Source organism: Fulmarus glacialis, unplaced genomic scaffold (genome assembly GCF_000690835.1).
Source record: "Fulmarus glacialis isolate BGI_N327 unplaced genomic scaffold, ASM69083v1 scaffold32353, whole genome shotgun sequence".
Classification (NCBI taxonomy): domain Eukaryota; kingdom Metazoa; phylum Chordata; class Aves; order Procellariiformes; family Procellariidae; genus Fulmarus; species Fulmarus glacialis.
The window spans coordinates 1,150-13,306 of record NW_009205350.1 but is presented as its reverse complement, the minus strand read 5'-3'; the positions used below and the strand labels follow the sequence as shown (position 1 = coordinate 13,306).

Genomic DNA, 12,157 nt, shown 5'->3' with positions numbered 1-12,157 from the left:
AACACCCTTCAGTATCTTTGGTTTGCTCTTAGTTTTTGTAAACATAAACCTTTTATCAATACACATTAAACTAAGGGATGTCTGAATTAAAGAGCTTGAAAAGAGCTTGAGGTATTCTCTGCAGCAGCCACCTTCAGCTGAGATCCCCAACTCCTACTTCACTCTTTTGGTGCCTTTGGTGCTTAGCAGTTAATTCTAGTCCATCTTGTCCATCTGTCCCTCTCCAGCTAACTGGTGCAGTGTGCTCCCACCCTGTTACTCCAAACATGCAGATTCCTCATCCCCACCGAGGTGCATCCATCAGCCTTGCGCTACCACACGTGAACTCCAGAAATCCACTCAGGTTACAAGTGTAATAAACGTATTTCACTGCTACCCAAAACTAAGTGTGCCAGACCAAGCACTTTTCATAGTAGAGTGGGAAATGGTCTTGCAGTTTAAGGTGTGCTAAAGAACAGTGAAAACATGGTTAATACCTGTTATTCAGCCAGCACCTTACAGGAACATAAGCTTTTAACGACAGCAGCTCCAGTCTGCCTTGACTAAATAACCAGTAACATCACCCAACGCGATGCCAGCAACAGCTTTCCTTTGTTAACCACCTTGAAGTATGTGAAACCCACCCACCCCACCCCCATTTGAAACTTAGAAACTGAAAGCAGTTCAGAGTCATTACATATCGATTTTAAAACTTTTAATAAGCTTAAAAATGTAAAACATACACTTAGTTTACATAGTGTACAAAAATATTTACAAATATTTCTATTAAAGCATAGAAACAGCTGCTGTAATGAAAAACACTGCACATAAGCATACCCATATACATAGAAAAACATTCTACCTTAGGAAAGAAAGTGCCTTGTGCATTTAAAAATCCATTTGTGAATTCAGAATTAGTAATTTTAAGTGGTTATAGTAATTTTGAAATTGCAATGAAATTTCTTTAAGTGGAATGTATGATTAACTAAAAACGTTTAAGAGATAAACACAATGCCACAAAAATCCAAAGCTGTGCATCCTGCTTTGCTACCCTCCATGAACATGTAGGACCGCTGCGCGACTTCCCACACGCTTCCTTTCTTGGAATTCAACAGCAACATTTGTAAGAACCTTGACATAACTGTTTAGTTCATGGCCCTGAAGTTTTGATATACATTTAAGCCAGAAAGCAATGCTTTAAGGAAGTTGTGGCTGATTTCTACATAAAGTGTTTACTGGCATGTAACAGCAACTTGGGCCTGTTTGCTGTATGAAAGTGGTCAGTAGTTCCAGGTTTGGGTGTCGTCTTAAACAAGGAAAGCAGTCTTCAGAGTAGACTTACCTTTGGAGGGGTTTGGTTCTTCTCACATAGGCACCTACATGACACAGCCTGAACTGCTCAGTGTAAAACTTGCATCGTTCAGATGATACTTAACAGCCAGTGACCATTACAAGTGGTTCTTCCCAACAATGGAAGAAGCATGGGAAGTTTCTCTGCACGATAGGCAGATGAGCATGCACTTGTTTGAACTTCATTCCTACTTGCAGTTTACATACCAATATGTTGAAGAATCACTTATGCTGAAAAATCAAGAATGATACATTGGAAAAAACTTCCTTCAAGCTATGCAAAACTGGCAACTGTAGCAACCACACTTTCAAATGAAGCTGGATTGTTCCCAGCAAATCATGCAGACGCCTCAGGACTTAGAACACAGGAAAGCTCTAAAACCAGCAGATTTTGCATTGCAGCAGGTATTTTGCTGAACTGAAAGCCTGCTAAGATGTCTTGTGACACTTCCAGTTAATTGGAAACTATGAACTATTACAGTCAAATCTTACACGCTTCTGCAAATAGGAAAAGCCCAACCCCTTGGTACTACCTATCTTCCTTTACAGAAAGATTGTTCTTTGCCTCTTATAGAAGACTGTGCATCTGAGTCTCAACAGCATAAAGTTGCATTACAGATCTTCACGTTCAAGACTACTTAAACAGTTGACAGAAGGCATTCCACCATGTTTGCTTCAGTCTAGAAAATAGTGCACATCATCCACTGAATCACATGAGCAAGCCGTTGTTACAGGAGCCAGTTTGCCTTGAAATCACTTCCAGGTTGTTCCCATTCACAACAGTCTCGTAGTGACCTCTTCCTTTGGACAGCATCTCAGACAATAAAGAGCAAATATTCAAGCAACTTACAAGTTGCTCTAAACTCAAACAGTACATTACCAGAATTCAGTACACAGTTCAGCATGTCAGAAGTCTAATTTCTTCAGCTGTTCATATGTCAGAAAGAACTGGAGCAGCTGATTAAGGAAAACTGTTTCCTGATCATGCAGTGCAAGATGGTCACTTCACTACTAAAGGACAGCTGCGTCTGTGTGAAACTTTGTTCCACTCTTTGTTCCCTCCTATGCAATGCTGCTGGTTGGCCATTTTTGTTATGCAGGACTAGGCAGAACAATGAAACTTGCTTTAAGGCTGGTGATGCCAATTACTTTCCCATCCCTATTCCTCAGGATCTTAAACACAGGACTGAGGAGGCAGGAGAATACTGCAAAAACCTGTAAAGTCTTTACTCACTTAGCTTTGATGGACTAAAGTAGGTTTGCTCATGGTAAAAAATATTACTACCAACCCACTTCCCAGGGCTCTGATCAGCTGGCTCTTGAAACAAAAACAAGATTGTGTGAGACTAAGATAAACAAAAAGATCTCATGGCTAACTGCCAATGGTTTCCCCAGTTCTGGAAATAGCTCCCATTCCTAACTCATCTGGACAATTTTATTTAAAATTAGACTCCAAACTAAGGCAATGGACAGGTATGAAATCAGAGGAACAGAAAAATGTTTTGCAAGATCACATTCTAATATTCACTGTGTGAATCATAATTTCAATCTGACCAGCAGCAGCTGACTAAGAAAATAGGCAACTACACAATTTTCCATTCATAAAAAGGGAATATTTGTGCTGACATGACACTTTCCACACTGAGCATTCTGTGAAACTGTCTCTCAATACTTGCTGTTGTATGGCTAGCTTAATAGTTTTGCACACCTTTGAAAAGGATACAATGATATTCCAAGGACCAAGTCTTAACCAATTTGGCCAAAACCCTTTATATAGAGCAAAAAAGCCTTCATTCTTCCATGTCTGGAAAAAAACAGAGCAAGAACACACTTATGTAATTCTTTATTAGTGACAAATCTAGACGGCATCTCAGCTAACAAGATTCTATACCAGACAAGGGGATGGCTTAGTGCTGTAACCTCAATTTAAACATATTGTATGATGGGACAAGGAAACATTTCTCTAGATAAAGCCAAGATTAGTAATGCCTGCAGCATTACCTGGCAGGTAAAGATGCAGTCTATGTCATTCAGTACCCAACCCAGATGTGTCCAAATTGCATTCCTGGACTTTTTTCCCCCCCAAAAAAAAACCTTGCAGAGTGCTGCATGTAAACCTGCAGCTCATGTTAGGCACCCCCTTGAAATTTTTCAGTTTGCTTTATGGACTTCACAAAATTGCACTGGACAATGTGACTTGGACTGTTCTACAAACTGGACTGTTCAGTCACAGTTTGGACACCAATAGCTTCCTATCCACTCTTCTCCATGTAAAAGGCCATCATGCTCCCACCTCATACCCAGTTTAGGGATTTATGAAACCAAGCCAAAATAATCAAAATCAGAGACTGACATTGCCTTTGGCTGTACTAGGCTTTCTATTATGCAATAAGCAACAGAGAAAACCATCTGCCCCAGAAGATGTTGTTCAAGAACTCACCTATGAAATTATCATTTCCTATCAATATGCTAACATGGTAAAAAAAATTAAGAGACAGTGGTGCTGACAGACTTTGTCTCCTCGTCCAAGCACCAAAAGGAAGTAAGCGCCTGCAGTACATACTAACTTTCTTCCTGCCTTTCACAGAAATTTTGTGAAGTCCATAAAGCAAACTGAAAAATTTCAAGACAGTAGATACTTTTCACACCACCTGCATTACTGGCAGTATAGTGCTTTTGAGCATTAGGGAAAAAAGCATATCTAAGTTACTTGGATTAATTTCTAGGGAAACTTAGAACAATTTTAAGTTCTACACCAAAATCATTGCTTGATGGCACCATTTTCTGCTTATGTTGATAGATGAACTACTTACTTGTAACAAGCAATCCAAAGTACCCTTGTAGCTTGAGTGTCCCCCATGTTGTTGGCTTCTCTGATTCATCATGCGTGTTCTCACAACATCAATTGGGTTGGATGCAAGGGCTCCAGCTAACCCGCAAGTAAAACTTGAGCTAATAAGAGAAAGGTTTAATGAAATTTGACCTACCACATTTCAAGATGCACAAGAATTCCCCCTCCCTAGAAAACACACAGTAATAATGAGTGCTTAATGCTTTTAGTTAAAGATTACATCAGGTAATAGATGTGAAAAATTACTTTTCATTTACTATAAAGCATAATTTTCAAGATTGGATATATAGCCCTTATATACAGTTTCTGTATACTTGAACAGATGTTTGTGCCTCTGAGAATAGCAAATACTTGATTGGAACTTTCCTCTAATCTCAACTTGCAAAGCTGAATGATTCAGATGATCCACAAACCAAAATTCCATATTCAAAAGAAAATTAAATCCAAATACTAAATAAAATTAGCTTCCATGCTATGTGCTACCATTTGAGATGCTATTGCATTAAAAAGTATAAACACATCAGAAGTATATTTACATCTAGACCGATGACAGAAAAATCGAAAGATTCATCGCCCATAATGAGAACTAACCAATGATTAGCTATGCAAGCAGTTAGTTACACAAACTTACAGGAAGTGAGTATATACTGTATCTCCCATAAATCCAGACATAATTATGTGCTTCTTGGTAAGGTCATACACTGGCAGTTCCACTCCAACAACAATAGCAGCTCTCTGTGCTGTCAGTGATACTCCCTGGCAAAATAAAGGATATAGTTGAAGTTTAAAATTACCTTTTGTGCACCCTCAGAAAAGCCTAGCTTTTATAATACAAAGCACACACCATGAATGCATTAAGAACATTGTGAATTAAAATAAGGCTAATTAGTACAAGTCTTAGATGTATGTGCTCCAAAAAAGCAAATTCAGGTTAATAAATAAATCACATTTCCACACTGAACAGCAATTTCAGTTCCTTTATGCTACTACATCTCTGCTTAACATCTGGATTCTTACATCAACACTCAGCTAAGACTTCAACAACCAGGTGATACTGGCTCCCCTTGCTGCTAACTGAAAAACTGACAAAGTAAGGAAGATGAACAGAAAAATAGAGATCAAGAAGCTTTGCAGAGAAAAGCACACTAATAGAAAAACATTTGTATTTTCCAGCTGTTTCAGAGCAACTGTCCATTCCTGGTCTTCAGTTGTTATACAGTCACTGACTGTAATTAGCATAAAAGACAACCTACAAGACTGAGTACAAGAATTCCTGAGCTAGAGGGGATGTTCATTTTTACATCCTTTACTTCCAAATGTTCTTTAGTATATATTTTAAAAAGAGTAGAGCATAGAGACCGAGAGATGTCTTGCAAAGGGTTGTGGAACTAGTCCTAGAGCCAGTCACACTAATTTAAGCCTCCATTTGTCTCCCTTTTCTTAAGAAGTGGCTGATCCTTGAACACAAGACTGGCAGTAACCCTTTGTCAAAATGCACCGAGACAACAGCAGTGAAATAGTCATGACAAATTACATACATATTAGCTACTGACTTCTCCATATTTTGGCTGAGAATACTGTAGTAGTACATGAAATTCAGATGAGCAAGAAAGTGTACTTTGAGTGTAGGATATAGTTCAAAAAAGACTTGCCTTCCATAATCCTTTAGTGCCTTCCTTTTGGTAGATCTGCATGAAGTTGCCCATCATTCCTCCTTGAATGACACTACCTTGGGCTTGCATTCTGATCTGAGATTCATTTGAAGATAAAATTAGAAAATAAATACTTTTCAAACATACAACCAATAATAGTTTAATACAGTTTTATTAACATTTTAAGTTACAATCTTAAGTAGTAAAGTCAATTTCTCTTTGAATACAAATTAATAGCTAACATTATCATAACCATGATGCAATCTTTTGAAGTGCCTTAACTATACAAATGCAGCTGCTAATTTTGAACGAGTACGTGGTGTAGTTCTTAACTGCATTAAGTCACTTCTATTTCTGTACTTGCACACTACTCCATTTAGATTAGACTGACAGATGGGTTCTGCAGGATGTCCTTTACAGTGTTCTCACAGGAACATGTTAAAATGAAAGGTTAAAAAGATTAAAGTTTCAGCTAGTGAGAGCCATGGTCTTTGACCCTGTGGATTTCTAAGAATGTCCTTGGGAACTTGCCACGATAACTACCAAATACAAGTTTGGTGACAAGCAAGTTGGTACGTGGACATAATTTTGGGAAATAACCAATTGAAGCCACACTTGAAATAGCTTATGTTTGAAATGCCCCTAGCTAACCACACTAGCCCTACTAAGGATTAAGTTTTTAGTAGTTTTAGAAGAACAGAAAGAGTTTTCTTGAATTTTTCATTAGAGGAAGACATGTAAGTCACATGCTACAGTTTTGCAAGTTAAATACCATCAACCCTTTTAAGTAACTGGAAAAGAGGTCATTGACTATCATTAAGCTAACAGATTCTTAGAGGTGATGGTTTCACCAATTCACTTCAAAAGACTGATTCTGGAACACTGTTTCCATAGGACACTGGATTGCAAAGCCTCTCTACAGGATTAAAGAATCGTATAGTACAAGTAGCACTCACTAAACTCTTGCCTCTCAGTTGATCTTCACCTATTTTGAGTTCTAGAAACATCCTAGTACAACAGTGTTACCAAGAAGCATAGGTGAAATATGCAGTGTGGCTTCTACACAAACACTATAACATGAAAGTTACAAGAAGAGTCATCTTAAATTATTCTCTCCCCACCCCCAGAAAAAGTTATATGGATCCAACTACCTCCCCAGCCGTCAGTTTCCCAGCGCATACTTCCAAATAAGTAGTACGGAACAGAAGGAGGTTCCAAGAATTCAGGGTGTTACTGAGGGTTTTTTTTGTTTTTAAAGTTGAGATGAGAATAAATAGGATTACAAAACAACAAATCCTATATTCATCAGGAGATTCTGCATTTCCTCAAGGAGAGGACAAAAACTAAGGACAAACTCTACATAACACGTAATTACCTTTAAGACATCTGTAGGGTTGGCAATAGATGATGAAATTACTCCCGAAAGAATGCCACATAGAACGTTTATCATCAGGATTTCATCTATTCCGTAAACAAAGAAAGAGAGTTTAGCTGCAGATTTACAAAGCTTAAGATGCATCAGGGCAGGATGATGCCACCGCTCCTTTAACCAGAGAAAGTGCCAATTACAGAAGCCTTAAAAACTGCTCTGACAAGTTTTCCTTGCTGACTCACTTTGTCGTAATTGGTACAAGGAATGTCTTCTCAGTAGACTTGTTCAAACTGCTACAGTGGGATACCAAATGGAAACAACCAACTTCAAGCAAATCAGTCCTCAATTAAATTGAAAAAACCCACTCACCTTCTGGATGCTCAACAAACATTCTTTTTAAGCTCTGGTAAGTGCCTATTTTTATAGTTCCATATGAAGCTTGCCGTAGCATTGCAGGTGCAATCCTGTAAAAATAGGCAATGATAATATTTATGCTCAAAATTGCAAAAGACTGATTAGCAAATACTTTCTAGAGCAGGAGAGACTGAACACAAGATATCTACAAGAGAAAGGTTTGTTCATTTAAATCAACAATTTAAACTCACTATAGACAAAACAAGGTTTTGTTGGTTTGGTTTTGTTTTTTTTTTTTTTTAAATGAAGCCTGCAAGAAGATGAATGAACCGTGGAAGGATTACTATTAGAGCATGCCTCAACTTGTGATCTATAAAATAGCTGGCAAGCTTGTCTGAAACGTAATCTGCAGGTTACATCTTTCCCCCACCATCTTGCATGTTTTGAAGAAAAGCATGCCGATTTATACACAAAGGTTAATTCAATTTTTCTTCTGAGAGATGGAACAACCACAGCAGCATTGTATAGAATAACTTTATGCTTAGCTTTTTTTTTTCCCCCCAAGTAGGTTTGTTTGGTTTTTTCCAACATGAAATGCTATTGCAAAGTGCAAAGACCAAAGCAATCTAAGCTTGGGCTTTCAACTTCCAGATTAATTGAGGCTAACCAAATACCTTGTAAATCTGAAACCCAAGAATTTACACACTATGGGCTTATAGTTATCAATATACTGTTCATAAACCATTACTTCAAGTCAGTTAATTTTACCCAGAGTATAAGGCTTTCAATCCTTCTTCTCTGCATATTCTGACTAGTGCATGCACCATTCCACGGTAGCGGATCTCTTTATATTTGGCATCATTAACTTGACCTTGAACCTGCAGGCGTGTTTTGGTCAGATCAATGGGGAAAGTACCTTAAAGAAAAATCAGAAAGAAAAATCAATCAAGTACTTACCTAACCAAAGCCAACAAAGAACATGATTTAAGAAAAAGCAGCCTTTATTATATACTAAAATATATAAAAATACTCCCGGGGAAAAAAGTCTCTCTTACGAAGACTTTCTTTTAAAGAAGTGGTTCATTTTATGTCACCTTGTTTCTCCTAAAATCTTGTCAGAGGCCCTACCTACTTCCTATGTTTACATTTTGCATCCACTATGTTTTCAGGCAACATGGTATTGCCTGGTTGTAAAGAGCCTCACTGAATAGGACTCTGCAATCACAATCAGGTACAGAGTTTGTGTGTGTATTCTACCAACATCTTTGAATGGCATTTCATTGAAGGCAAAGAAATCAATTCCATAGGACAAGCTATACAGATTCTAGCCTAGAATCTAAAAAAGCAATAGCAGCAATACCCATTTCTGTTATTGCCTTCCTGTAGCCTACTGCTATGTCAAGTTCATATTCTGCATGCTCCCTTTATGAAAGGGTTTAGAAAGCATATTCCTCCAGAGCTTATCTTTACGAAAGGGATCACCTCAACATTAAATACCCCCCTAAACACTAATAGGAGTCAGGGTTAACTACATCCGTTCTAACAAGGTTTACCAGACAAGCAAGGGTTTTATGAATTGCTTGTCTTCCTCATGAAGCTTTTGGCATTATTTGCCACGTTCAGTCAAGTCAAATAAGAGAGATTTCAAACTGAAGTTTGAACAGGATTCATAAGAGAAGGTAGAAAAGAAAAATAAAATAGTAGTTTTAAGTATAATTTTATACTACATCTACTTTATTAGACAGACTTCACATGCAAGCCCACCACATGTCAGACTGTGTTCCGCTACTATGAAAATCCAGATTTCCTGTATTTTCATGTACCTGCCTCTCAGATAAGACTTTAAAAGGATGTTAGTATTTTAGGTTTGTCTTCAGACTAGGCACTAAAACATCAGATGCACTGTCTCACTATAGCAATTACTCTATTTTGCACACTAACTGAATTTAAGTGTTCAAATCTAATCAGCCACTCACGTTCAAGAAAAGGGAATTTAAACTGCAACATAGCTACTCAGAAAAGCCAAGAGAAAAATTTTACAATTTAAGAGCTTAATTTGTCTGCTCTAGCAAAACAAAAGCTGTGTATACTTATGACCACTGTCTAGGAACAGATCAACAAACACCAAATAATAGAATGCAAAGGCGAAGTTTGTATAAAAACAAGACTCACAGGGGATGTGAGTTTACAGACAGAAATTTCTGACATTGTAACAAAGTTCTGAGCAACTCTTCAGTCAGCATTAAAGAAAAACACTCCGATGCTGTAGATCACCATATACTACTGTGTCACTGTAGCATGGAACCAAGCTTGATGTAAAAGGGACTATCTGAGTAAAAGAAATCACAAACAGTTAAAGGAAAAGCTTACCACATTCTGCAGTGATTGATGCTAAACCTCCATAGATAAAGGGCTTCCAGTTTAGTGCTGACATTATCCTTCCTTCTGTAAAATAAGACGATTTAATGCTTCTGTAGGTACATCTGTTATATAAATATATATACACTAACATTTAATAAAACTTTGTGCCTTGTCCATTTAAGATGGACCTTCCAAACATACTAAGGGTAAAAACATTTAATACCTTGGACAATCAGAAGAAAGTCAGTAATACTGCACAAAAGCATCTGGGTTCAAATCAATGTCTCTACCATGTATTTGGGCCACCACTTTCCTCATCATGAAAAGTTAAAGTAGTTTGTCCCAGGCATGATCTTAAGGAGCACTGTGGTGAATAACCTCCAACGATTCTTAACAAGCTGAATTAGTTTGACTACAGCCTGCAATTAAATGGAACTTTAAGACAGCCATTACTAAACTTCTGTCCCTTTTTTCCTGGTATCAACATTAACATGAGCTGAGCTGGTACACTTGGACAGAAAATAGGGGTGCATACAACATTTTGCCTCCATTAAGGCCTATTTCTGCTACCAGTTTTCACAATATTCATTTTTGTGAATGTTATATGAAAGTAGTGTAATCAGGTGCATAAGGCATTTTACAGTAAAAAAGGCTGCTCTAACTTACAAGTCAATTAAGTGAATTTGACCAAGTGACCACAATCATAATTTACTACGGCACGTGCTTTGCAAGATGCTGAAATAAGCCAATTATTTTGGATTATTTTGGAGATAAGAACTGCAAAACCAAACTAGTCCAGCCAATACAAGATTGCCCTTCTCAAAAGCAAGCAGGTCTCTCTACAGCTTATTTTTTGCCTTCCTCATAATATAAATACTTTCCATTCCTCATTTCATATAATATCCTCCTAAACATTGGATTCTACAGTTATCTTTTGCCAATTAATTTTGTGGAATAATTGTACTTGAAAATACATCCCTTGGCACTTCCATTCCCTGTAACTTTGTTTATTCACTGCCCAGCTGGAAAATATCGCAAATACACCAGTTACTTAGCACCGCCTTTTGTAAAGATGAACCTTCCCTTTGTCACTTCCTCTAGAAGTGCCAATAATCCAGTGTCCAAAGTTAACAGAAGTTGCAGACACTGAACAGGCCTGAATAGTTACTGCAGCCCTAGTTTTCCTTTTCTCATCTTCACTTCATAGGGAGTTAGCCGGGTCTTCTGTCTTCTGACACTCAATACAATGAAAAACCTGTAGGAGCTCAAAGCACACAATTTCAAATACTCAACAACCAAGTGCACAGAAATCCATCTTCCTCTTTAGGCTGCTGCAAAGAACACCACTGATGTAAAAAAACAAAGAAGAGGCAAGTAACGGCACACACTATATTGCCAAAAAGAGTGCTGTGCAGAGATCAGGAGCCACAGGAATAGACTATGCCAGCTTTTCAATATGAAAGCAGTAGAGCCACATGGGCATGACACTGTGCCAGAGGCAGGCCACTCCCAGCTCCAAATCCCTCATATTCCTGTCCTGCCATGATTAACGGCAGATTATTTAATTAATGGAGACAAAGCCAAGCTCAGTTTCACCACTATCAGCCACACACATGACCTTTGCTTTTGAGAGATTTGTCAAAATTTAAAATACCAGTTAACTTCCTCCCCCCAACACATTAAAACAAATTTTCATCTATTACAAATACCATAACACTGATACAAAACTAAAATATATCTGTACTTTTGTTTGCTTTGTATTTCACTCTGCCTAGGCAATGAAGGCTACTCAGTTTTTCTGTGTAATTCTGGCGCACTGACACAATGTAGAAGTATACAAGCACAGCCAAATAAAGTTTTCAATTTGTACACAGATTTACTAATATTAGCTGAAGTTTTGATGTATGTATAGGATACCCTAACGCAGAAATTTTATAGCACACTGTTCCTTTGACATATCTCAAGCTAAAGGCCTTACAGAGCACTGTCAAGGTTTGTACCTCTGAAAGGCTTACCAGTCTCCTTTCCCGCTATTTAGGCCAAACTATCTGAGTCTTTCCACTTATTTCTACCTTGCATCCCTCCTTCTAGCTTTCCATACTTACAGGAAGAAATTAAAGCAGAGTGGCAGAGCCTATCTCAAACAAAAAAAAAAAAAAAAAGAAAAATCCAAAAAAACACACCAGCAAGCAACTTTGCCCTTTCACCTCACCTATCTCGTCTTCTCAATTCTTGTTT

At 37.8% G+C, this 12,157-nt stretch overlaps 1 protein-coding gene across 1 annotated transcript; it reads right to left on the bottom strand.

The window, feature by feature from the left end:
* Positions 1-2,235: 2,235 nt before the first annotated feature.
* Positions 2,236-10,001, bottom strand: LOC104075029 (kidney mitochondrial carrier protein 1). Its single transcript, XM_009575371.1, has 9 exons — positions 9,929-10,001; positions 8,327-8,474; positions 7,574-7,668; positions 7,208-7,293; positions 5,833-5,928; positions 4,812-4,936; positions 4,143-4,281; positions 3,053-3,133; positions 2,236-2,277 (listed from the first exon to the last, which is right to left on the bottom strand). The coding sequence occupies exons 1-9, from the start codon at positions 9,990-9,992 to the stop codon at positions 2,236-2,238; spliced, it is 876 nt and encodes a 291-aa protein (XP_009573666.1). The 5' UTR covers positions 9,993-10,001.
* Positions 10,002-12,157: the final 2,156 nt, after the last annotated feature.

Excerpts from the sequence above, each read along its gene's own strand:
- LOC104075029 (XM_009575371.1), bottom strand. The coding sequence starts at position 9,992 with ATGTCAGCACTAAACTGGAAGCCCTTTATCTATGGAGGTTTAGCATCA. Across the intron at positions 8,475-9,928 it reads ATCAATCACTGCAGAATGTG|GTACTTTCCCCATTGATCTG; the intron begins GTAAGCTTTTCC and ends TTTTTCTTTAAG. Across the intron at positions 4,937-5,832 it reads GCACTAAAGGATTATGGAAG|GGAGTATCACTGACAGCACA; the intron begins GCAAGTCTTTTT and ends TTATTTTGCCAG.